Genomic DNA, 26,283 nt, shown 5'->3' on the forward strand with positions numbered 1-26,283 from the left:
AACAGCAAAGTGAGCTCAGCGTCTCTTCCCCCTCGGGGAAACCAAGCTTTTCTGCCAAGCGTCCTGCCCCGATTCACCCAGTCTCACCCCAAGGGCAAGGCTTTGTGGGAGCAGCTCTGAAAATTGGATTTATTCACGCAAAGCCAGGGGCAGCACCAGCTCCAACCCGAGCAGAAGCCAGCAGCCCGGGCGCAAAGGGGCAGCTTTTACACCCATGGCTCTCCGTGGCGAGGCAGCAGCACAGACTGTCAGAAGGGGCTGTGACCCCTCCCCAGACATCCCCCTTTTTTATTTTTTGGGGTCTGAGCTGGGGAGCAGGCTTTTGGGGTGAGAGCAGCCCCGTTGCCAAGCCCTCTGCGTGCTGGAGAGCTGCAGGACTGGGTTCAAACCTGAGCCAGCGAGCGCAGGGGGGAGGAATTACAGGCAGAATACCAATGGAAAGGAGTTTGGTTTTTTTTTAAAGAGCCTCTGGAGGACAGAGTTTGTTGTTTTTTTTTCTTCAAGGGAAAGAGGGAAAGCCCCTCTAGTTTACAGCAGCTGCAGAGCAGTGTAATCCTCTGCAGATTACAGAAACGATTGACCTAATCATCCTGCTTGGTATTGCAAAAAAAAACAACCACGAGGAGTGTAAAAGGTCAGGGGATGCTCCCAAGCGACCTGGCCCCCTCATTCCTGCCCGGGGTGGGGTGCCTCTGCTCAGGCACTTTGTGCATCCATCCTCAGCCCAGCCCGGTGCCCAAATTGTTCACCTCGTGGGGACAGAGCTTGGTGCCACATCACCACCAGCAGCACTGCTCCGGGACTGCCTGGTGCCAGGCTCCCGTCTCAGGTCGCTGCGAGGGCTCTGGTTTAACCTTAAAACAATTTGCTCCATCGACTGAACTCCTCTCCTGCCGTTACCAGCAAGCTCGTTAGCATTCAGCTGCTGATGAAGCACAACGAAGCACATCTTCCATACCTGGGAGAGGCCGGCTGCTGTCACCTGCACATCTTTACACAGTCATTTTCCAGCTGAATTAAAAAAAGCTGCAGCACGTTACAGTCATTCAGCAGAGCGCTGAGCACAAATATTTAAGTAACTCCTGATTTGTAGGCACAAGAGAATCCTTCCCCAAAGGGAAGACCAGAAGGAGGCCACAGGAGGTGTCTGCATGCCACAGTGCTCTCAAGAAACTCCTTCTGAGAGCAGGTTAGGGCAGAGGAGATGGGGACAGCCCATCCCATTCCTCTGCAGCACAGCAGTGAGGGGCCACGAGGCTGTTTTGGTGCCCTGAGTCTTGCCACCCATCGTCTTCTCTCCCTCCAGGTAATTCTGAATGCTCCAGGTGTGACAGAGCACCCACATCACCCCCAGCAAGCGCCTCTCATCTGAAAAATCCCAGTGCATCCACAAGTGGTCAAAGCTCTAAAGCTGCCCAAGCTACAAAGCCCAGCGGTAGCAGAAAAAGATGCCTGCTTTCCCCTATTTTGCCCCATTTCACTCCCTCGTCTAACCAACTCAATGCCATACCTGTCTGCATGCAGCTCACGGGGTTATTTCCACCTTCTACAGATCTGAGTTTTTATTTCTATAAAGATGCTTCTCGCTTTTGAGCGTGCCAAGTCAACCTTCTCTGAGCAACAAGAGCCCTGCAGACAGCTCAAAGGCACGGCTGCAGGGAAGGGGCTCACTTCAGCTCGGACACACAGCTGAAGCCCAGCAGCGCTGCATTTGGTGGGGTTTTATCCAAGGGAAAAGCCCACAAATTCAGGAACTGGTAGCACTGCGGGCAAGGAGATGCGGTCAGAAAACCAGGAGAGACAGGAGGGGGGGAAAAAACAGGCAGGCAGGCAGAAAAGATGGAAAACCTGGGCAGAAACAGCATCAATGAACTGATGGCCTTGGAAAATGTAAGTTACTTTTTGAAAGCAGCTGCCACTTCTGCAGAAAGCCACACAGTTTTCCTCCATCACATCACTACTTTTGCATTTCTCGTGGCTAACGAGGAGTTCAGAGCCGAAGACTACAGATCCTTTAAACAAAGTCAGGAGGGTTTACTCGGTGACAGGCTGTTCAGGAAGCAGGGCTCCAAAACCAGGATGCCAAATTACTTGTGCCGAGAGAGAGAAAAAGCAATTAAAGCTGGGAGGGCTCAGCAGCTCGTCCAGTTCCTCTCCCGGATGGCCCAGGCATGTTCTTTACACGCAGCCTCTGGCTCTGTCCAGCCCAGCTACCACGTGCCAAGTGCTTTGGGATGCAGCACTTCCCATCACAAACTGCGTGACACCCAACGAGAGGCTCCTCTTGGTCCTGTGCAGCAGCAGGCTCGGTTCCTGGGGACGCTTTGTGTCCGCATCAGGAGCCCTGGACAACTTGCACAACGTTGGTTTTCTGCATAACTCAATCCCTGCGGAGCCTCGCAACATACTTGGCATTGCACTTGGATTAGAGGCTGATTTTTGCCTCCAGAAAGGCAGCCGTGGACCTCGGCCTCATCATCTGCTGCTGCTGCTGCTCGAATTTCACTCCGACTCGCGGGCTTTCTGGGCTCTGCTTTCCAGAGCAGCATTAAGGCATCCTTCAAAGCTCAGCTCTAGCCCAGTAGTGACGGTTAGAAACACAGAAGCTTGTTGTTTTGTTTAATATTAAATATAGGACAATTTGTTAACATGCTTCAGCTTCCAAGACTGGGAGATCACAGGCAAGAGCTGTCCCAGGATAAGCCTCTTGGGATGAATCCCCTCCCAAACATCTTAACGATGAGCAGAAGCAAAGGAATTTATCTGCCGTGATCTATAATAAGATTTCAATATAACATTCAGCCTACAGCATTTCTAAATATGGCCAAAGATCACTCAAGTTAGTTGGCGTTATTTCATCTCACAAGGATTTTCTTTCACTTCTTCTGCTGCATTTGCATGCGCGGGATTCCACATCCCTCACCGGGCAAGGTCAACAATTGTTCCGTGCGCCCTGGACGAGGTGAACGAGGACTCAGCACCAAGGTTGGCAGGTGCAGGGTTTGGATCCCTGTTACTACATGTTTTAAACGTCTGGTATCTACTCACAATCTGTAGATGGAAGGAGAATGGAAGCAGCATCCTTGCATCGAGGGCTGAAGCAGTTCTGCAAGCAGATGCGCTCGTTCCCCTCTCACCCCCACCTCCTTCCAGCACACGCCACCAAATCTGCCAGGATATCTGAGGAACGGAGCCACCTCTGCCTTCCCCAGAGCACTGCAGATCGGAACAAGTCACCGCTGCCTGGCACAGCTCCTGCTCTTCTCGAGCAGCAGACGGATCCCCAGAGGAAGGCAAAATGGAAGAGCAACTCGAGATGAAACCAGAAAGCCGCCGGCCAAGCCAGCTCCACCAAGCGTGACCTTGGAGCTGGAGAGGTTCTCCCCTCCAGAAAAAGAACCAGTTGTGAGGGTGCAAATTCTGTTACACGGGTACCAGAGCTGGTTTTGCTCCAGTATCCAGCTGGCTCCTGCAGACAGGACACCGTAATTCCTTGAGCAGAGCCAAAATGTGATGGAGAGAACGCCCGGGACTTCTGACACCGGGAAGGATTTGTGCTCGGTGTCGGGGCAGCAGATCCCCGTCTGCCCTCCGAATCACAAACATTTGCAGCACCCCAATTTGGGCGAAGCAAGCCCTGCTCCCTGAGGGAACCCCGGGCCACTTACCATGACGGTGCAGTCCTCGGAGCCGCTGGCGATGACCTGGTCGTTGTGGGGACACCAGTCTATGTCCAGCACCGGGCCCGTGTGCCCGCACACTGTCGGATAGGACTTGTCAATCCGGCCCGTCTGGAGGGAAAAAAAGAAGGAAAAGAGCTGTAAAACCCCAAAGACCCAGAGCACAGTGAAGAATAAGACGCCTCCTAACGCTCCCAAGGCGTTTGGCATTCGTGGCACGAGCATCTTGAGCACCAGGAGAGGAAACGAACCTCTCCCCAGCACCAGCAGGGCCACGCTGGAGCCTTCCCCAGCACACGGGGGCTCCATCCTCTGCACGGATGTATCCTGAGCGTGTCCTGCTGGCAGAGGCAGGGCTGAGCTGCTGGCCACGTTTTGGGAGGAGGGCAGGCAGCCCCAACGCCGTGCCCGCACGAGGAAGCTCTGGTTTTCTCTGCGCTTTACGGCGGCGGCCAGCGACGGCTAAAGATAACCAAGCTGGCTCTCTAATTGAAGGGTGTTGCTGCTCGTGGAGTTTACCCAGTCTGCTCGCTTTCATCATGAAAGTATTTTGCTCGGGCGGAAGGCTTTTAAGCCCTGGTGATGCAGAGCAAATGCTATTTTCAGAGATAAATGCTGCCGACACGCGGACGGCGGCCGCAGCCCCCTCCCTGACCCCCACCTGCCTCTGGGGGGGCTTCCCAAGGGACTCAGGAGATTCAGGCTCAGATGTTCCCACCCGAAACGTCCTGGGGGGACCCTGAGATGCCAGCACAGCTCTTGCACCATCCCTGCTCTTAAATCTTGGTGATTACCTCTGGCTAATCACCATTCTCTCTCTTGGTCAAGTCGTGATGCACACCAGGGAAACGGTGTCTGAAGCAATGAAAAAATAAGGAAAACAAAACCAGAGTGAGCAGGAGAAGCCCACACCGCAGGGCCAGGGCCCGCTGGGACCCTGAAGGGTCTGGTGGCCTTTTTATGGGACCTGGTGATGGGAGGAGAGGCTGGGAGGGCACATTTTGGGACAGATGCTTCATCTCCTGTGTTTTTTAAAGACGCATTTCAGCTCTGCCATTTGGCGAGATGTTCCCCAACCATCCCGAGGTTGGGGAATATTTCTCTTAAAATATGTCTCCTAATCTACACCTCCTCCTGAGCACCACGCAGAGGGCTTTTCCTATTCCTTTTTCCTATTCCAAGCTGCCCTGGGTACAAAGGATCGGAGTAATGCTGGACGTGGGCTTTGGAGGGCTGCTGACCTCGAGACCTCCACTGCCAGGAACCAAGATACAGATCCACAGAGAGCCGGAGTTACGTTACGGAAACAACACAACAGCCATCTCCTAATGGGTCAAATTATGTCTAAAAAAAATCAACGCATCGTCTCGGTGACTCAAAGGGTTTGGAAATTATTAGAAGTGAAGACGTTGTAGGTGAAAAGAGACAAAGCACATTCAAAAAGCGAGGGCTGTGCGATTCCTCCTGCACGCCAGCACGTGCAGTTGGGTTTCACAAGGTAATACGCCTGATACTAGTGTAGCCCATCCAATTTAATTTGCCTAATTAAAGAAGAAACATGCAAAGCACATGAACAGATCATGAGGATATTTCAGGAGCCATGCCACAGGCCAAATATAAGTACAGGGCTCAGCCCAAAGGGAAAAAGAAGACCAAAGCTGCGACGTGCCGGTGAGTACCTGCCTCTGCGAGGAGCCCAGGGTGATTATTTGCAGGCTGCACGAGCTCCTGTCAGCTCAGCTTAGAGTTTTTACAGTAATTTATTACTGGAAGGAGGTGGGAAAAAAAAAAATAAATCAATTTGAAGGAATGAAACCACGAAGTTCACCTTTCGGTTTTGATCACGATGAACCCAGGCGGCGCGAGCGCAAGGAGCCAAGCGAGTGTGACAGCTGGCTGGCCACGGCGGGCTTCTGAGCACCTCACACGGAGCTCATTTTTGAAATTAGTTCTCTTTAATGTCTTTAAACTCGCCTCTTTGTGCTCCTTTCAGCTCCCCCAGCGGCGCTGCTCCGGGGGCAGCCGGGAGGAGGAGAGGCAGAGGCTCCATCACCAGCAGCGCCTGGAGGACCGGCCCCGGCAGCATCTCCCTCCTCGCTCCTGCAGCAAAAACCAGCCCAAAAACAGAGCAGGGGAGGCAGCCCGGTGCCTGCGGAGGAGCAGGAGGCTTCCCTTGGCCACCTGGGGAAGTGGGGCAGCGAGCGGGCACGGAGCTCAGCCCGGCCACCGAGCTGAGGAACTTGAGATCTGCCCAGCGCGGCTATTTTTGAGCAGAAGGGCAGGCGTCTCTCAGGCCCGCGGCATCTGGATTGTGAAAAAAAAAGAAGAGCAGATGCACAAAGGAGAAGTTCAACCGAGTGGAGCAGAAATAGCTTGGTGCCCCGCAGCAGGTGAGCAGCAGCTCGGACCTGATAACCTGCCGCTTGTAAGGTGCAACCCTGTGCGGGGAGTCACAGGGAAAAATCCTGAGCAAGGAAATAGAGTAAGGAAGGGGAGAAGGAGAGGTTCTTAGGATGCAGTGAGGGAGATGAGGCACGTTTATCCACAAAGCCCAAAGGACAGGCGATGTCCCACTGCTCTGGCAGAGCAGGATGCTGCCAGGGAGAGGCAGCGGGGTGCCAAGGGGGGTGTCAGGCAGGAGAAACCACAGCGCTGCCCTAAACGCCCCCAGCAGAAAGCAGGAGCTCCCCTCTGACGTTCTGAAGGCATTTCATCTTTTTTTTCTGCTTCTTTTTCCTCCTTAGAAAGCGTTCCCCTTCCCATGGGACCGGCGGGGCACCAGCCCCACAGAGGTTGTCTGGGGGGGCTCTGCCCAAAGGGACTTCTCGCACTAAAACACTGACTTAATCCTCCCAGGTTTCCTTGTATTTTTTTTCCCAGGTAATCTTTTAATTAGTTAAGGATTTAAAATAAATCTCAAGTGTTGATACACAGCTTAAAATTAACTCGGTGTGACTTCCAGAAATTAAATCCTTCTCATAATCCACGGCCGCTCCGGCTGAGCAACGTAGCGCAGCAGCAGCTTTTGATACTGCAAGAGCTGTGGGTGCGAAAAAAAAAAGTTATAAAAGCCAAAAAAGGTGAACTTGAGGATTAGGTTTAATATGCTGGGGGATGTTGACTGGAAGCTCGATGTTCAGGTCCTTCAGCAGGTGGGAGGCTGACCTCACCGCGGGAATTCATTTAGGAAAACCGACAGATGATGGAAAAAAAAAAGCTTCGTTTTCAACCCAGAAGGGTCAGATAAGCAGCACAGGAAAACCCTTCCTAAAAGCAGTATTTTTATGAATTAATATGATTGTCTTACAATCGCTCCTTGGCCAGAAAAGGGCAATTGGCTGCAGGAAACAGCTCCCGGCTTCTGGTAAAAATATCGCGGGGAACAGCTGCTTCCCCCGGCCCGCCGGGTGCGAGGGGGAAGTGGCATCGAATTGCACAAGCCCCGGCGATTTCACCACCCTGGCTTTGCAGAAGTTTGCAGCAGGAAATCGGGGCGCAACTGCTTTGGGGTGAAATCCAAGCCGACCGCTGCCTGTTCTCCTCGGAGGGGGCTCCTGCTCCCACTGCGCCTTTCGGAGACTCGGAGCTTGGCAGACTATCCGTAGCGAATTTGGGAGATTAGGAAGAGTGCTGCTCCCAAAAGGGCTTCTGGAGGGCTGTGCAAGGAGAGATTTGAGGCGTGCAAAGCCTCGTAGGTCTTCTCGCTACCAAGGTCTCTTGCAGCCCCCCCCCTGGGCACCGCGCTCACCCCGGCAGCTGCACGGCGCGAGCCGCAGCCGCCGCCTGCTGCAGGAGCCAGACGGCCGCCCTTGTTCGGGGGTGCCCAGACGTGAAGGGGACACAAAGAGGAGAGAGGAAGAAGGCAGTGACAGGCAGGAGCCTTTCACACAGCCAGCCCAGCCCGAGCAGTGCCGGGCTGTAAGGGATGTGGGGTTTGGGAAGGGCCCCGCAGGGCTGGCAGCGCTGCTCGGGGCGCACTGGGGGCTTCAGCATCGGTGCCGCACGCTTCCAGCAGACCAGAGCCAGCTGCAGGGGCTTCCAGGAGTGTTTTTGCAGGATCCTCTGCAAAATCAGTGGCCAAAATCAGCTCCCTGCGTGCTGGCTTTAAGGAAAAAAAATGAGCAGCGAAACCCAGAGCGCACAGACACAACCCCGAGCTGCTACGGCTCCTGCATTTCAGCAGAAAACTCGGAGCGAGCCTCAAAATTGAGCTTCCAGTCGTGGAAGCCCTTTGGGTAGGGATCCAAAACACGGGACCTGTTGCCCAGAAATTAGGTTGCAATTAAGGTACAGATCCACTCCTTCTGTCCCCTCGGTGTGATTCCACCAGCACTTAGCCCCCCTGCAGGGAATGAATCCCACCTGTCTGAAGGAGCTCACCGGGGCCGTAAATGTCTCAGCCCTTGGATGAGCTGTTTGGGGGAAGTTCCAACTATTTCTGTTAAAACCGATCTCTGTTTTTTTTCCATTTTTCCATTTTTCTGTTAAAACTGGAACCGGCTTTGGCAGGGGGGCTGGACCCCATGATCTTTCGAGGTCCCTTCCAACCCCTCCAATTCTGTGATTTTGTGATTTTGTCCCCGGACTCCAGATTTCAGCTTAGCTGTAAATTTTAAATGTTGATTTTAATTTTACCTTCCTTTCCTGGTCCCCCTGTAGCCCTGCTGTAAGTGTGCTTGCACCCTGCATAACCCAGGGACACGATGCCACGGGGACACCCCAAAGGGACGCTGCTAGGGGAAGGACCGCCAGCACCAGGGCTGCCAGGGGCAGCCTAAAAAATCAGGGAAAAAGCAGCTGGTGGCCGTTCACCCCCCTCCAGCCGAACGTGATGGAAATGCAGGCGGGGTGCAAGGAGGAGGGTGCAAAAAGGGTAAAAAACGAGCGGGGTGTGTGTGTGCCAAGGGGGCTGCGTGAGCTTACGGGGGCTTACGGAAGGGTGGGTGGCTGCGGGCTGTGAGCTTCCACCCCCCCCCAGCACAGAGCCAGGGCCACAACAAAAGGGCTCCTTTCCAGAGGATAAATTAAAAGAAAAAAAAATAAAATAAAATAATTAAAAAAAAAAAAAAAAAAACAACCAAAATCCCAATTTTTCAGCTCAAAAAAATAAAAAAAATAAAGAAAAAAAGCAAAACACCAAATTTTCAGCTCTGGCCAAAGAGGAGCTGGGTCAGAGCATCCCCTCGGACCTCCTCCTTCGGGTCCCCGACCCCCCCGAGCATCACCCAGCACCCCAGGGAGCCCCCAGCAGCACCCATTGGAGCCCCCAGCAGCACCCATGGGTGCCCCCCAGCAGCACCCATGGGTGCGGGTCACCCAAATACCCCATCCTGGGGCTCGTCCGGCTGGGGGCAGCTTTGGGACCAGCTCCCAAAGCCCCCCCCCCCAAGCTCCTGCCCAGCCCAGCCCTACCCGACCCCGGCCCCCCGCAGCCCCCCTTTTAGGGCGGTTTCCCGCCAGCAGCGGCTCGGCGCCGGCAGCGCAAGGGTTAACCGGCGCGCACTTGCCGCGCCGCGGCTCCGCCTCCGCCAATCAGCGCGGCGCCTGCCGGCGGCCCCGAGCGCTGCCGTGACCATATATGGTAAAAAAGCCGCGGCCGCCGCAGTGCCGCTGCGGCGGGCGCGGGAACGCGCGCGCGCGGCTCGGGGAGGGGCGGGGGGAGCGGGGAGGAGACGCGCGGGGGTGGACTCGGGGAGGGGGGGGGGGGCAGGGAGGGGGAAGGGGAGAAATGATAGAAAATGCCTAAAGGCACCCAAAATGAACAGAAGCATGCTGAGGATGCTCCCAGGCAGAGGGCATGGCTGGTTAATGGGATAAATGCCCAAAAAAACCCAAACCTACCCAAAATGAATAGAAGCACCCGGAGGATGCTCAAAGGGGCACAGCTGGGTTAATGGGATAAATGCCCAAAAAGCCCCAAACACACCCAAAATGACCAGAAGCACCCACAGGATGCTCTAAGGCAGAACACTGGGGGCACGGACAGATTAATGGGATGAATGCCCCAAAACCCTAAATCCACCCAAAATGACCAGAAGCACCCCAAAGATGCTCCAAGGCAGTGCTGAGGTCATGGCCAGGTTAATGGGATAAATACCCAAAAGCCCCAAACCTACCCAAAATGAACAGAAGCACCCAGAGGATGCTCCCAGGCAGAGTGCTGGGGCACGGCCGGGTTATAGGGATAAATACCCCAAAACCCCAAACCCAGCCACCATTTCTAGGGATGAACGGGGCACGGCTGCACGTGGAGCTGGGAAAAAGGACGGGGCCGGTCACGGGCCGAGGGATGCTGGAGGGTCACAGACACACGAAATGAAGGAGAAGGAGTATTCGGAGCAGGAGCATCAGCCTCTCCTTGCTCCGTACTCACAGAGAAGCAAAATTCTGGTTTCAGACAAAAAAAGGAAGGTTTTAAAGGAACGAGGAAACACCACGAGGCTCCTGCGCCACGCCGCAGACCTCGCTTCCTCATCTCGTGCTGCTCTGCTGGGAAGAACCATTTTGTTCGCAGCGCTGCGACTGGCGGCCCAGCCCCGCTGCTGACTGCTCCTGCGAGGAAATACCTTCCCCGGGCTCTAAATTTGGGTTAAAATCCGCTTGCATTGGCCTACCGACTTTATCCAAGTGGGAAGGGGCTGCAAGGAACGGCGGAGCAGCAGGGAGGGAGATGGGAGCGCTGCCCTTCAACAGAAGCAAAAAGGAAGATGCTCTGCGATTTTTCCGTGCAAGACCTGGGGGGCTGAAGGAATTCGGGCTGCTGCTGCTTGTCCCTGTGCTTCTGAACCACAGAACCCTACGAGAGCGCCAGGGAGGTTTCTGTGCCCGTCTCTGGCTGCATCAAGTGTCTGGGGGAGGCTGGGTTCTCCTAGCTGCCGGGCAGGGACCTCACCTTCCCGTGCGCCTTGCAGAGCGCATCCCTGGGGTTCTGCGCCGTTCGAAGCAGATGGGGAAGCCTTGGTGAGCATACGGCCCCGCTGCAAGATGATTTCTTGGAGATTTGGCAGCGTTTTGCACAGGATAGGACATAAGGGATGTTCCTTGCATGGGCTCACGGAGCACCGCTCCTCCCCGTTAGCCGAGTGCTAACGAGACCTGGCTGCGGGGGGATAAATCCCAGGCACGCGCCCCGGGAGAGCTGCGGAGGTGCTGGAGGAGCCCTTTTCCTACCGAGGCTGTTCTTGGTGCAAACCATATAATGAAAGGGTTACCGACAGGACGAGCAGCAGCCTAGATCAGCTCCGAGCCCGTGGCCACGAGGGCTGTGCCGCTGCACCTCCTGGAAGCAGCACCCAGGGGTGCCACCCGTCTGCAGGGCTCGTTCCTGAATGAAGTGATCCTCACCGAAACCAAGCCTCTGACGGCTTCAACGCCTGACTGCAGCTACTGCAGGAGGCTTCGTAGGGAGCGTTGAGCTCTGAGAAACTCCTGACACCAAGAATTGTTTTAGATTAGCCGAGCAAAACGCTTATTTCCCGTGCTCAGCGCGCAGGAGGCATCACTCCGAGGAGAGACATCGAACACGGCTCCTCACATGGCACCGCCGCGCTTGTCACAGCACGGCGGGGACTTCGCAGGCAGAAAATTCCCAAACGAGAGCTGCAGGGACAGCGCGGGGCCGAGCAGGGAGCAGCGAGGAACCCACCTTGTGCAGGGGCAGCACCAGGAACGCGCCGCCGCCGCTGGCGTCCACGATGATGGCGACGAACCTGGGGTTGACGGCACAGAAGGAGCTGTCCCAGGTGACGCGGGAGACACGGATGTCGTCGTAGCACTGGTCATTTTTCACCGCCTGGCCGAAGACGTGCCGAAACTTGCTCTGCCGTACCACTCGCCTCATCGTGTCTGCGGGGAGGAATTGCAAAGGGTGGCGGTCAGCGGCGCCCCGGCGCCCAGCTCCCACCGCCACCAAACCCACTCCTCACACCCCCAGGGAACTTCCTCCAGACCTGAAGTTCTCACTTTTACCTCTATTTTTTTAAAAAAAATCAAGTCTCAGAGCGTCTCGTACCAAACACGACCCAACTACGCTTCCTCCTGCAGAAGGAGGTCGCCGGCGAAGCGGCGGCGCTGCTGCTGTGGACGCGTTCCCTTTCTGCGGGGAAGGAAGCTCCTAAGCCTGAAAGCGGTTTTTAGGCAAGTCTCCGCATATTTTCAGGGATAAATCCGGGCTCGGATTGAACTTGTTTACTTTCAAGTCAGACCGGGGTCCCGAGGATGTAAATAAAAATGCAAGCTCTCAAAATCCGGTGTGCCTGTGAAGTGGTTCCACATGTCAGCTAGCTCCCACTGCTTTCTTCTGGCTCCAAAATCTCACGAAAAAAAAAAAAAAAAAAACAAAAAAAACAACAAAATGAGGCTCCTAGGCAGAAAGGAGTAATGGAAATAACCTAATGACTCAAATCAACTTAGTGTGTCCGCGGCACTTCTCTTGAGAAAAGGATTTTCAAGAAGGCTTCAGTTAAAATAGAGGGAAAGCGACCGGCGTGGAAAATTCCAGCGCTCGAGTCCTGGAAGATGATGGGCACGGGACCTCGTGCGGGTCCTGGCCCTGGGAGCGAGCAGGATTTGTGGTTTTATGCCCACAGTCTTGGTATTGGGGCCTGGGGCGGTGAGGTTTGCCTGTCCTACGAGGCTTTCTCCCTCCAGCTCTGCAGGAAAAGGAGGAGCCTCCAGTGAGCATCTCGCCCATACGTCTGAGAAAACGCTTCTGCCTCAGCCTCTAGGGAAAATAATAAAAAATAAAACAGAAAATGTCAGCGTCCACCTCCTGCCTGGCCTCCCAGAAGGTCCCCGAGCACGAGCAGAGGTTGGGAAGAGCCTGGCAGAGCTGCTCGTGGCAGACCCAGCGCTGGAGCACGAGGCTCTGAGCCTCGAGGGCATCTCCTGTCTGAGGGCAGGAGCGATAAAGGGGCCGCCTGAGCGAGCCCCCCCTGCTCCAGCACTGCTGAATGTGGTGCACGAGGTCCTGCTGAAGCATACACCACATGGCCAAGGACATTTTCTGATGGTGATTTAAGTCTCCTGAATGAATCCGCTCCCTTTGAAGCTGCAGAAGAGCTGCAAACGCCGTTTAGTTACAAACGTGTGCATTTTTAGCAAAAACAGTGCTGTTTCTAAATGCAAAATGCCATGAATGATCACGGTGTTCAAGACATCCAGAGGAAAAAAAAGCTACACACAACTTGTTGGTGATTGCTGTCGCATTACAGATGAGCTCAGGCTTCCCTGAACTCCCTGGAATTACATCATACGCGTTCTGCCAAACGTTTCTTACCCAAAAACACCAAAAACACCAAAAGATGGGGCCTGTCCCAGCTGGATGCACCCAGCGATCCCCCCGTGGCTCCTGGGTTTGCTGCCTCCAGGCCTGCCCTCGGCTCTCAGCACCCAGCCCAGGGCAGGGCTGACCCCATTCCCCAGTTCCTTTACTGGTCACACTGGTAAGGCTGGTGGCAGCGCTTTGGGGACACGTCCCCATCACCAGCAGTCCCCTCGGACGCTGCCTGGAGCTCTGGAAGCCTGCAGCCAGCTCAACCCTTTCCCAATCGAGCAGAAAAAACCCCACACAGCCAAATCCCACTCCCTCAGCCACCCCATAAGGGTGAGGTAACCCGCCTCGTACACCAGCAGCAGGATTTCCATCACCGTTCCCATCCCGCTGGGCACCAGGATGAAAATCTGGTGATTTAGGAGGTAAAACCAGGCTTCCCCCACCTCCCTGAGCCCAAATTGCCCAGCGCCAACATCTCACGTACACGGGGGCTTGGCCATTTGTCTGCTTTAATGCCAGGACATGGATACGGTGGGTAATAGGGAGGATTATCTGTGGAGCTTGGATAATTATATCTTCCCTGCAGCTCCCGTGGAAGGGCAACGTTTTTATCCAACGGTGATATTCCACCACCTGATTTCCCATTTGAGAGAAATGGCTTTTTTGTTGTTGTTGTTTTCTTTTCTACAAATCTCTCTTAAAAACGCAGAGAGTCAGGGTAACCCCAAACACCCCTCTTTTTCCAAGGGGGATTGTCCGGGCACCCCCTCGCTGCCCCTTCTCCCCCCAGCTCCAGCTCGTCCCCGTCCCCGTGAGCAGGAGCCCTCCTCCAACACATGGCGAGCAGCCTCCGCTCCTCATTTCCATAGCAAAGGGAGCGATTCTTGGCTTTGGATCACAGCCATTTTGATCTGGCTGCTCTCCAAAGAGAAAGAGGGGGGGGAAAAAAAAAAAAAAAAAGCCACGCGCAGGCTCCGGCGAGGAAGAGGAGCGAGCGGGGATCTTTCGGCACAGGAGCAGGTGGAAAACAAGGCAGGGCTGCTTTGATCCCGAGCACCCCCAGGAGTCATCCTGGAGGATCATCCTCTTGCTAGAAGCGTTTAGCATCCTGATTGGGATTCCTCAATTCCTCCAAATCCCCCTAGGATTTGGAGGAGCAGCAATGGCACCCACCACAATTTGCCATCCAGAATCGCGGTTCGGCCCCGGCACGGCAGCACGGGCTGGCGATGGGACACCACGACGAGGCTCAGCTCTGTGGGGCCACAAAGTGTACCCAGGCCGGGCTGTAGGGTGACATTTGGGAGCGTGAAGCTTTAAACCAGGCCGGCTAATTACGTAATTCCATCCCTGCGTCTGCTGCGACGTCTGAGGCGAGGAGCTGGAACGATCTTCGCACACTTGCTAGACAGGAAACGCTTTTTTTTTCTTTTATTATTATTATATTTTTTTTTAATTTAGGGGGGGTAAAGTCCAAGTCGGGAGGATTTAAAGCCTCGCTGCCGGGAGCTGAGAGGAGTTTAAATTTTGCCTCAGCACAATGAAACCAGAAGCTCCCTGCAAAAGGCGGCTACAAAAGAAGTGCTGACAGCTCCGCGCCGGCGCTGATCTCCTGCACCCGCTGCGTGGCACCAGCACCTTGCCCGTCCTGCACGGGGGCGCAGCAAAAAGCCTTCTGTTAATTTGCATTAATTATTTTCCCCCCCCCCCCCCTCAAATGTCAAGTGACTTCCAGCTGAGTTACACCTCCCTCTCCCTTCCGTCTCCCTGTGCCCGCCATCTGGCTCGGGCTCCGGCCTCTGTGTCAGCATTTAAAAGGCTCCGGGATGCCATCAAGCCCCGCTCGCACACTGAGACTTTTCATCCCGTCCCTTTCTGATCTCCCATCACGATGTGTCACGAGAGTTGCCACGAGTTTGCCCACTTTCCTGTTTATAAAGGATTTATCTGTCTGGAGAGGCCAACAGATGTATTTCTGCGGCTTCGGAGGGTTTTTCGGTCTGCTTATGCAAGAGGAAACGCATCCTGCTAGGGAACACTCACAGGAAAACCCCCCACTAATGGCAAAATCCTGCTCGGCCCATGTGACTGGGAGCCCTTCTGGAAAGGGAGACATTGAAATAAAAAGCGAGTTGAAGTCCCAGCCAGCCCGAGGCTACGGCTCGGGGGGCAGGGAGAGCCCGGCCACTAGACCAGGAGAACCGTGCTTCCCTCTGGTAGTTGGGGCTGGGAAGGAGTAGGGCTCCTCCTCAGCTGGAAAACCCAAAGAAAAGCAAGTTGCAATGCTTCTGGAAAGCCCCCAAACCCCATTCAGCATCGGCCTCGTTGAGGGAGCTCCATGAGCTCCAGTGGCAGCTCCGAAGGTCGTCCTAAAATCACCTGGGGTGAGGCTCCCGGGCCTAATCTGCAAAAGCGATGAGTGCTCAGAGCTGAAACCCTTTCAAAAATATATCAGAAAGGATGGTGTAGCCCTAAACACAAAACCAGGCCCCAGGGGTTGCAACCAGAGGTGCAAATCCTGTGCACGGGGCGGAGGAAGCGCCCTCGCCACGGTGCTCAGCCACGTGCACCAAGCTGCTGGCCACCACCACCAAGAAGCCCATGAGGAACCCAGCGAGTGGCTCTTCAGCTCCCTTTGGGCACCACACAGCAGATAAGGCCCGGAGCCATGCGTGGAAGCGAGGACGAGAGCACTGGGACGCCCCCAGGAGACCCCATCCCGCTGCTCCTGCTGTGCGCGCAGAGCCCGGTGCTGGCGGCACCGCCAGCAAGGGGCTGGGGGACGTGGGACTCCCAAAAAAGCCTCATCCCAACGCACGTGAGAAGGAGAAGAGCTGAGCACTGCCCAGGTTATTATTTCCTCATCTCTTCGTGCTTGTGTTTCTTAATCTCACAGCCTCGCTTGTGCAACCTCAGCACGTTCCCTGCAGCCCACGCGTGCGCATCGCACAGGGCTGCCTGCAGCCATGCCCTGCCTAATGCTCGGCTCAATCACACACACGTTCCTTAAAATGCTGAAATATTTCAAGGCCTTACCATATAAACATGGCAGCACCTCAGAAGAAGCGTTCATCTAGAAGAAGAGCTCACCAGATCGTTTTAAGGACAGCATTTGAGGACGCCTTTGTGCGAGCAAGGAAAATAAGCAGGCGAGCATTTGCTGGCACGCACCGTTGAGGCACACGGATAGCAAGGATGGGAAAGGCAATCTGCTCTGTGAAAGCAAATGGGCATGGGTCGAGAAGCCCCAAAGCAGCCCCAAAGCAGCCTGGAGGCGACTTTGGGGTGAGGACGTGTTCTGCAGGCGAGGCCAGGGCTGGGACCAGCCTCCACACGCAGCTTCACAGCGGCTCCCGGGGCGGAGAAGCAGCGCGGCACCAGCAGGGCTGCGGGAGGACTTCGTCTCCCTCTCCCTGCATCAAATCTTGGGATATTTGGGCAGGGAGGAAGCAAAAGGGGGGAAAAAATAAATCACACAGCCACAAAAATGCAGCTCACCCCAGCGCTTCGCATGAAACCTCTGACAGCAAAGGGAACCACCACGAATACCTGGACTCAGAGCTCTGCTCTTAGACATCGAGCTGCTCCCCCCACGGAGCACCACTTCAAATCAATCCACGTTGAGTCCACTGCTGACAGAACTTTTGTTTTCAGATGTTCGGAGTTATTTAAACCACGGGCGAGCACTACTACAGATGGTCACAATTCCAAAATACATCACATTTGTGCACAGATTATTTTCAGTCTTTGGTTACTTTAGCCTAGGTTGAGCAAGACCCTGCCATCTGATTTCACTTCATTTTAAAGACAAAAAGCTGGAATCTGAACTCAATACTGAAATTTCCAGCTGCTATACCACTGGCAAGATGCTATTTTGGGATGGGAACCTAAACCACAAACTACCAGGGAATTCGATTATATCTCAACTGGGGAGCACAGCACATTCAAAACCGTAACGCAACCCAAACTTACCATCAGCTGCAATAGCTGCTCGGGACGAAACGCAAGGTGCTGGGTCTAACTTGTGAAATACTCGATAGGACTGTTTTTCCAAGCTGCCCCCCAAAACAACCACGCTGTGAGTGGCAGTAACACCAAGAGCTCTGACTCAGAAGTGCCTGTAAGGCCCAGAGCTCCCAGGCATCAAGGAGCAGGGATTATTTCGGAAGAGGCTGCCCTGCTCGTGCTCCTCTCGCTGCATACCCCCTGTGTTGAGGTTCCTTGCAGGCACACGTTGGGATGCAGCAGATATCTTCACCTGAAGACCTCTGGGCATGCAACTCACCTCCTCGGGCGTGCAGCCTCATTGCTCACACCGTTTTGTAGCTTTTGCCTTCCTCAGCTGCCATTACATCCCTCACCGTAACTCACGGTGACACAAGGACAACCTGGTCGGATTTCAGCTTCTCCTTTTGCTGCCAGCAGACAGTAACTCAGCCCTGAGCACCACCCAGGCAAGGGGAACCCTGCCCCGGAGCTGACCACCTCTCACCTCCAGGCACTGCCATGCCAGCAGCTGGCCAGGGAAGGCCTCGCTCTGCCTTCCACCTGCTCCCTTGCAAGAGCTTTCCTTCTCCTCCACTTTCTCCGCCGGAATAAACACCCGAGGTGCCTCTTCACACGCTGCGTGCTCAGCTACTGCCAAGAGACAGAGTAATATACTTCCAGCGCTGAGCAACAGCCCTGGGAACGCCAGCCAGAGACATTACAGCACGATGGAGGATGCTACTTACAGCCCTACAAAGGGGAGAGCCACGGGGCTCCAGACCACACTCTGACCCCGAGGAAAACACGAGGCAGGGAGCACAACCCCTGGTGCTGAGCTGCACATCAGCAAGCCAAGCTCCGACGGCCAAGCTGAAGGATTCCTGTTAAGAGAAGTATGCAGATAAAACGCTGGCTCCATCCAGCTGACCTAGTTCTCTTATCAGCCTAGCCGAGCTAACGAGGAAGTATCAATCTGTTCGGAGCTGCTACCTCAATTCGTTGGATTCTGCTCTCCTGAAGGCTGCATGCAAGCTTCTTCCGAGATCATGTTCCTGAGTGACATGTTATAAGCTTTTTTTTTTTTTTCCCTTTCTCCTTTTAATCTGGGAAGTGAGCTTGGGGTGAAAGCCCGGTGGTTATGAATGCAGGAAGAGCTCCTCTCCACCAGAGCTTCATTAGGGTCTTCCCAATTCACCACCTCAAACCCAGCTGGAGGCCTCCCACTGTTCCCGAGCAATTAGCTGAGGCACAGGCACTTCTTTCCAACACGACCGAGTCCTAGCAGCAGGAAGGGACTGCATTTTCCCCCGCAACCTGAAGCAATCCAACACGCCCGAGTGAAATAACGCAGCCTGTGTGTGACAGAGGAGCCCAGCAGTAGCCACCAGCACCCATCAGCGATGAGCCCAAGCAGCCCCTGGGTGCTGGGAGCCCAACACAAAAGCACAAAGAGCACCACGTGCAGGATTTCCCCTCCTGCACCAGTCAAGAAGAGGCACAGACACGAAGATAATTCGGTTAACACAGTATTTTCTAAGGTAGGCACGCTTCCTGCTGCCTTAGCGGCTTTAAGATATTCCTGGAAACATCACGCTGCTTCTCCTTGCTGACAGTTAACAATCACGCCTCAAAAAAAACGGCAAGATTTATCAAAAGGAGAAACCTCCAAAGGCTTGGATAAACTGCTTTCTATTCCTCCCAAATTATAACACGCCGTGGCATCCACGGGAAGGAGCTGTGGATGCTGAGGATGTTTTGAGGAGGAGCTGTCTCAGCGCTGGGTCCCAGCCCCGTGGCACCGCGGCCTGAGCCCCCTCAGGAAATGCAGGCCTGCAGGGAGCTCACCACTCTCCATTCAGAGCCAGCAGGGCCGTGAATTCCTCCCAGCCTCGAAATAAAGCAGAAACAAGGGCTCAGCACAACCCAGGCTGGCCAGCAGGGCCGCCAAGAGTGACTCAGATTGCCCAGGCGGGGATGCCGAGCTCTCCAGATGGCCCTGCCTGACCGCGGGCCCTCTGCCGGGCGAGGCCAGGCCCCACAGCAGGACCTCTTGTGCTCATTTTGTGGTGTCCAGAGTTTGCTTCTGGCCCCATGACAGCAAATGTGATGACCCTGATGTGAGCAGTGTCACCTGCAGTCCTAAAAAAGACCGTCATGGTCGGCCCTCACACCACACTTCGGGATGGGGATGCTATCCCAAAAAGTAATAACAGACTCAGTCAGCACTCAAAACACCTCGACCCGCATCCTATGTACGCCGGAGCCCCATCTGGTGACTCCCACTGCTTGCTAGCACCCAGCCAACAGGCGAGGTGCTCACACATGAGCTGTTTTTGAGGTTCTCCACCCAAAAATGGTGACCGCTTGTCAAAGGCGAGGCAACGGCCTCGACAAAGGAGGTGCAGAAGGCTCAGGGCCAGACAGCGTGAAGACATTTCAGGTTTTAATGCTGTACAAATAGGCTGTGAAATGGATCTCAGCTCTCACCGTTGGACCTGGCACGTACTTCTCCCGATTTCCATTTGCTGTCCTGCCAGCTCTTCTGGCCGAGCAGCCTGTAATTCGGAGCACCATTGTCATCCCGTCCCATTTCCCTACCGTGCAATTTGAAATCGGGGGTGGGGGGGGAGGGTGGAGGCTAAAACTCAACCCCAGGTAGTTCCATCTGCTCACTCCCTATCTCGTGGTACCAGTTAGGGCCCCTCCAACATCCGCTTCAACAAAAGGGCTCCGAGTTCAATCCCATTTCCTCCGTCCTACAGCTGCCCTTCGGCACGGATCCATCCAGGACCAGAGCTGCCGCCCTGCCACAAGCCCCGGGCCATGATTTGGGGCAGAAACTGGCATCAGGAAGAGGGGATTGAGGGATCACAGCCTGCATCTGGTGACCTTTAAGCTTTATTCACCCGGTGCTGCACACACAGCCCCAACTTTCAGCCCTTTGACTGGGCTCTGGGGGCATTTACAGCACCGCTGGAGGAGAGCGGCCAAAACAGCAGGGGGTATTGCACCCAGATAAGCCCCAGCTGGTTTTTATGTGATCTTCCGTGGCCCTTCAGAACTCCCCTAGTAGAAAAGAAGATCAATGTAGCGCTCGCTACATAAAAAGACCAAAAAGATAACCTCTGCCCCCAGAGAAACGTCCGGGAGCAAAGCGAAGAGCGCAGAGATAACACACACGCATCCAAAGGAGGCCAAACCTGGGCAGCCTACCCCTCCAACCACGTCTTGAGAGGCCTCGCAGAACTAACAAATCGCTCCAAAAAGCAGCAGCGGCCAGGAAAAAGCTGCTGGGAAGCACGGCACCCGGCTAGGAGCGCTCTGTGCGAGGACAGCTCTGCCTACACGTCACGCGGTGCTGAAGCAGAAGCGCGTCTGGCAACTTGCGTTCGTCTGAGCTGGCTCTGAAGTTTTTTTTCCTGCCTTGCAAACCCATCTCAGCAGATCCAGAAATGAAAAAGAACCAGAAATAAAATCATCTCGTCCTCCTCCTGGTTGAGCAGGACAGCTTTGTGGCTGCTCATTCTCCAAGACACCGCGGTCCTTACGCCAGCAAGGAACCAGCAAACCCCAACACCTCGATGCTTGCTGGTGCCAACACGTGAGCCGCCTGTGTACCACACATGCTTACGATTCCCAGCAAGAAATATTCCTTATCTAGTACCTGAAGAGCTGAGCAAAACGCTTGACCTCACATTTTCTATTTGGAAAGAAGAATATCAACCTGCTGCACCCAGCTAACCGGGAGAGATGGCAGCAACGCTGCCTCGGGAGGATGAAAAACACCAACCCAACGCCACGCGTACACCCCAAGCCATGGCGTGTTTGGGATTCCAGAGCAAGATAACACACGGTGAAGTTTATGAGCATTCAAAACGAGGGGAAAAATTAAAAAAAAAAAGCAGCTTTGAGACCAAACGTGGCACTGTGGCCGCTGGCGGGGCTGCGCTGATGCCTATCTGCGTATCGAGTGATCATCTGCCCAGACCCGCCAGCCTGCCCGGCTCCCCGGGGACAGAGTGCTTACTACGGCTTGAATTTGTTATTGCCTGCTAATCCCTGGTGGTGCTAATTATCCCCATTATCAGTCTGTCTGATGGTGCCTGACCCACGTCCAATATCCGAATCCGCGGGACCGGAGGGTGGCGAGTCCCTGCCAGGTCTGCACGGAGCACAGCCCTCTCCGAGACGCGGTATCTCCAGCACTTTTATCCCTTTACGTGGGATAAACAATGGGTTTTCAAGGACCGAAGAACACAGTCACTATGGCAACTATATGCAGAACCAAGGGGGCGGAGGGGGAGGGAAGGAAGTTCCCACATTTCAGAGGGCTGGGACCAGGGGGAGCTGAAATGAGGTACCCGGGCTGCTGGCGCAGGGAGCTGCAGGTGAAACGCACTCCCCGGGTTCGTGGATGGATGCAAAGAGGGCTTATTTTGGGGGCAGAACAACCCCTCTGGTTTTATGACATCTGGAGCCGGCGTATTTGACAGCACTGCAGAAATGGTTGCCTTAATTTTCATCCACAGAGAGCTGTACGTTGGCTGAATGTACGCAGAGATGCTCTGGCCAGCCAAGCTTTGCCAAAAACTTGCACCTCCTCTGGAGGGCCACAAGAAGGCCAGGAAGCTTCCTAGACCAGAGCACGAATCCACAGGACTGCAGAGCAAGCTGCCAGCTCATCTCAGTGCGCCTGACCCCATCAGGCTGACCCTTAATCACTTTAAGTCGGATCCCACCACCACCCTAATTTTATTTCCCCTGCTTTTCCAAATTCAATTATTAAAAGGGAAAACAAGAAAAACCTAATTATGACGGGCTGAGAGGCCCAGCTCAGTGTCAAGCAGCATCACGATAACCGAGCCAGCCACATCCAGCTCCCCCCAGCGAGGGCTAGACCTCAGCAGAGACATCACACGCCGATAGCAGGAGGCGCGTGAGCTATCGCTTGTCATCATCAACAAAATTTGTGCAAGAGCCAGCAAACAGCACTCAACGAGCAAAATGATAACGTTGAGGAAAGGCACCTCCAAACCAAGGAGACTTCTCCTTTCGATGGGCACCAGCGGGCCTTGCCAGAGCTGGTGTTTTTTCCCCTCCAGGAGCCAATGCCATTTTCAATATTGCTGTCAAGCTCCTTGCTAGCTCCTGACCTGCAGAGCAGGATTGTAAAGCCTCTGTGGTTTGCCATCACAGAAGCCTCCTCCATTTCAGGAGCACGTTGTGACCTTCTACGAGGATGACCGCTGTTAAGAGTTCACATCTGTCTCGGTAGCATGAAGAATTTTATGGGAAAAGGGTAAAAAATAAATATCTATTTGAACAAGCGCGCCACAGTGCCTGAGCAGACACCTTCCATTTTATGCTAAATCATCGCCTCCTCTCACATCCTGCCATTAATTGTGACCATTTTTGCATTCACTCCACAAACCCACGAGGCACGTCGAATGCTAATTCACAGCGGAACCGAAGCACGGCTGCTGTCAACAGGAAGAATTTTACACCGCCCGTAATTGAGGAGCAGCCTTCGGTGCAGGGACCCGGGCTTCTTAAAGGATGGCACCTGCTGGTTTGCTCGCACCAGACGAGCCCCACGGGGTGCTGATACACGCCGTCGTGTACCTCTCTTGGTGGCTTTGCTCCTCCGAGGGGCACTGGTGCAGGACTCAGCACCCGTCCCCGCTGCTGCACCCCGAGGCTGGGCGCCTCCCGCGCCACCCAGCACGCTCCGTGCTGATGCTATCGGCTTCGAGCACGTGCAGAATCACCTAGCGAGCAATTATACCCTCAGCAAGAAGCTAATAATCCGTTTGAGCATAATCATTCACAAGGGAAAAACAGACCAGGACGATCCTACTCACAAACGCAGCTCCCAGTAACCGATTCCTACCCATACTGGGGGAGTTATTCCCACGCAGCTGGGACAAGCAGCTCCCAGCCCTAGCTTTCCTGAGTCACCCCAGCTAACCTAACCCTTTTCTGCCTGAGTTTTGACGTGGCATTCACCCCGGTCACGGCAGCATCACCTGCGTTTGTGCGTGTTGGGACAGAAAGCAACAGCTCACCCCCTATCAGCGTACAGCCACCACCGATCTGACGGTTCAGATACACACGACCGGCGTGGCTGTGAACCGAAGCCGTAAGCAGTTTTTAATCGGACTAATTTCAGAGTTAACAGCCAGAATTGAAGCACACCAACGGCATTAGGTGGGGGAGGCTAGAGGGAAAAGAGTAAAAGAGAACGCAGGCGTGCAGCTCTTGCTCATGTGCCCTGTAAATGCTGAAACTGGGGCACTCGAAATCCTCAGCGAGTTGCTGTTCCAAGGCATCCTCGTGGAAGGCCTGCGATTATCACGAGAGCCTGGGTGAAACACAACCAAAACAAACAGAGCCAGACTTTAAAAGTCAAGCGAAATGTGCCTGCGAGTTTGCATAAAAGGACATTCCTAGCCCTGGGAGTGGTGCAGCGATGACCTCACCGAGCCGAAAACTCAGGCCAGGAAGTGTTTTGCTCATGTCTTCAAAATAGGAAGTTGGCATCCGAGCGGAGTCTATGCCTCGGAATCAATAACCAAACGAAGAACAATGACATAAATCCTCCCCTAATCGAAATGCGACTTCGTGCTTTAATGAGCCATTTTATGAGACAGTCGTTAAAGCCTCCGATATTAAATTCGACATGATGCCTGTAACAGTTACCGAGAGCAGATCTCTCGTAGCCCTTCGCTGTATCAGTCAAGAAAGCTGATATTTTACCCTTCTGTGCATTCCAGCTCAGTGCCATTACACTGAATCCCTGCCTTTCGCTTGGAGTGCATCCCAGAAGTGACAGATGCAATAAGCATGAAGATTTAACTTGAAAAATCCAATGATGTTTGAAAAGGCGGCTCACTAGAAGATAGAGCAATGCCAGCAGCGAACATAAAGAGACACACAAACGCTGATTAAAGCAATCTGTAGGAAAGCCTACGAGTGACCATTGAAAAATTACAACCGCGAAGCGCTGCGTGAAAACAAACGCTCCCCGAAATGCACCTGAGCCTGTCAGCTTCTACCGTGCTCCGGAAATTAATTTAAAAAAAAAAAAAAAAAAAAAACAAACACAAACCAAACAGGCACTGACTTTTATCACGACAGTATCTGATCTCCTACCTTTGTGTACACAGCCTCTGGCAAACGTCAACGTTAGCGGGGACGTTTTATTGCCATCTGCCTTTCCCCGTGAGCAAGAGGGGGTGATTCAACGCCCGCTGCCCTGCCCCACGGGGGGAAAGAGCTGCCCCCTGCTCCGGTCGTGGTGTGCACGGGGCTGCTTCGCTTCCTTCTCCTGCAGCAGGCACAGGGCTGAGGGAGAGGCTGACGCCCAGCAGCGTGGCTGGAGCCTGGCCTAGGATTAAAACGGAGCCGGGAGCAGCGAACCCAACGCCAGGCAGGGCTGCGGGGGAAGCATCGCCCGTCCACGTCGCTGATATCTCCGGTCACCGACACCGCTGGAGGTGCCGGGAGCCCCACGGGCAGGCTGCACCCCCGAGGGGCTTCGCTCAGTGTCAGACCCACGTCCATCCCTCGCTGCTGTCCCCACGCAGCCCCCGGTCCCCTGCTGTGCCCCGGGGGGGGGATCACAGCCCACGGGGGCATATGGGGGTCGTGATAACGGAGCCCACCGGGTGCAGCCCGAGGGGGTACAGGGCCTGAGGCCACCCCACGGGGGCCAGCGAGGCAGGACCCGACCCCAGCAGCCCCAACAGCCCCCGGTAACCCCCAGTAACCCCCCGGTAGCCCCCGGTAGCCCCGGGCTCCTTTTGTCCCGGGGGCTCGGCGCTGCCAGCGAGCGGGGCCCGGCTGCGGGACAAAGGGCGGGCGGCACCGGGGGACACCGGAGGGCACCGGGAGGCACCGGGCAACCGGGTGGTGGCACCGGGGCGCTGCCGGCAGCCGAGCGGGGGGGAGCCGCGGCCCGGCCCCGCTCCGCCAGCGGCCGCCACCTCCGCCGGATGCCGGAACCCGCGGCGGGGCCGCGCCGCTCCGCTACCTAATAAGGAGCCGAGCTCCGCCGCCACCCGAGCTGCCCCCTCGGTACCCCCAAGCGCTGACAGCCGCTGCCCCGCCGCCGGCCGGGGGCTAACGGGCGGCCCCGCCCGGGTACCGGAGGCTGATGGGTTCGCTGCTCCCAACACCCGCTCTGCCCTCCCGCCCACGCCGTCCCACCGGGAGCCCGCCCTCCCTCTCACCCGCCGCGCCCCTACGGTACCCCCGCGGCCGCCTCGCACCGCGTTCCCGAGCTGCCGCCCCGCGTCCGCTCCTCAGCCCGGCGGAGCCCTCCCCCGCCGCTGCCGCCGCCGCCGCCGCCGCCGCCCGACTGACCGCGGCGCCCGGGGGCGGGACCCGCCCCCGCTTGGCTCCGCCCACCCGGCCGGCAAAGCCCCGCCCCGCCCCGCCGGTACGGGCCCCGCCTCGCTCGGCGGTCAGATGAGTGGCAAGGGAGTGGACCAATGGGAAGGCGGGGTTCGCCTCCACGCGCGGTCGCGCGCTCTGTTGGCCCCGCCCCTCCGGTGGGGGAGGCTATAAAAGCCGAGCCGTGAGGGAGGGGGCTGGAGGTTGTCCTGAGGGGATGCTGAGGGAGGGCATGGTCCCTTCATGGCCCTAGTGGGATGGGGGCACCAATGCTCCCTTCAGTCGCCTCACCCCAATACCTCCACCAGTGTTTAGCCCCTCATTTTAGCCCCATGCCCACAGTGGTCCCTGCAGCCCCTCAGAGCCTCTTCCCTCACAGGCACAGCCGTGCCCAGCAGCAGTTCCCTCACATTCAGCCCCTCACTGCGCTCACAGCCAGCCCCATGCTGTGCTTTTATCTACGGGGGGCACACAAATGGGGTCACAGAGGTGCTGAGCACACGGTGGGGTGGGCTGGGGGCACTCCGAGCACTGCCAGGGCTGCTGGCTCCTCATGAGCCCCCCCGACCAGTTTCTCAGCAAAAGCACCCAAAAAAACCCCACGGCAATTATGCAGTAAAAGCAAGCATTGCCTCCTCTGTCATGGTGGTTAGCAGCACGACCAACAAGACAGTGACAAAGCCTCTGCCCCAAACCACACTTTGGGGGGGAGCGCAGCAGCTGCCTTAAAAACACAAGGTTGCCCCAGAAGGAAAGCAAGTTTGGGGGAAATCAGCTCATATTTGCGAGGCGGGTTGTCTTCCTCACCCAGACAACTGGCAGAGGCCTCTTGTCCCTAACAGCGAGCGGCTGGGTTAGCGTAGGAAGCACCTCAAGGCGCCACGCTTCAGCTCCTCCAGGAGCGCGGCGGGGCCGGTGACACCAGGCCTGCGCCCGCGCTGCAAGATA

At 55.5% G+C, this 26,283-nt stretch overlaps 1 protein-coding gene across 2 annotated transcripts in view; it reads right to left on the reverse strand.

Moving 5' to 3' along the window:
* CORO1C (coronin 1C) overlaps positions 1–25,316 on the reverse strand; it is a 36,311-nt gene extending 10,995 nt beyond the window's left edge. Inside the window, exons 1-3 of one of the 2 annotated variants that reach the window (XM_084297031.1) lie at positions 25,212–25,316; positions 11,326–11,525; positions 3,669–3,791 (exon numbers count right to left, since the gene is read on the reverse strand). In XM_084297031.1, coding sequence (XP_084153157.1) covers positions 3,669–3,791; positions 11,326–11,520 — 318 coding nt within the window. In that variant the 5' untranslated portion in view covers positions 11,521–11,525; positions 25,212–25,316. Of the gene's footprint in view, positions 1–3,668; positions 3,792–11,325; positions 11,526–25,192 lie in introns of both variants that reach the window. The other variant, XM_084297032.1, reaches the window with a different exon arrangement.
* Between the last annotated feature and the right edge of the window lie 967 nt (positions 25,317–26,283).

The sequence above is a fragment of the Netta rufina genome (genome assembly GCF_964035555.1).
Source record: "Netta rufina genome assembly, chromosome: 17".
NCBI lineage: Eukaryota > Metazoa > Chordata > Aves > Anseriformes > Anatidae > Netta > Netta rufina.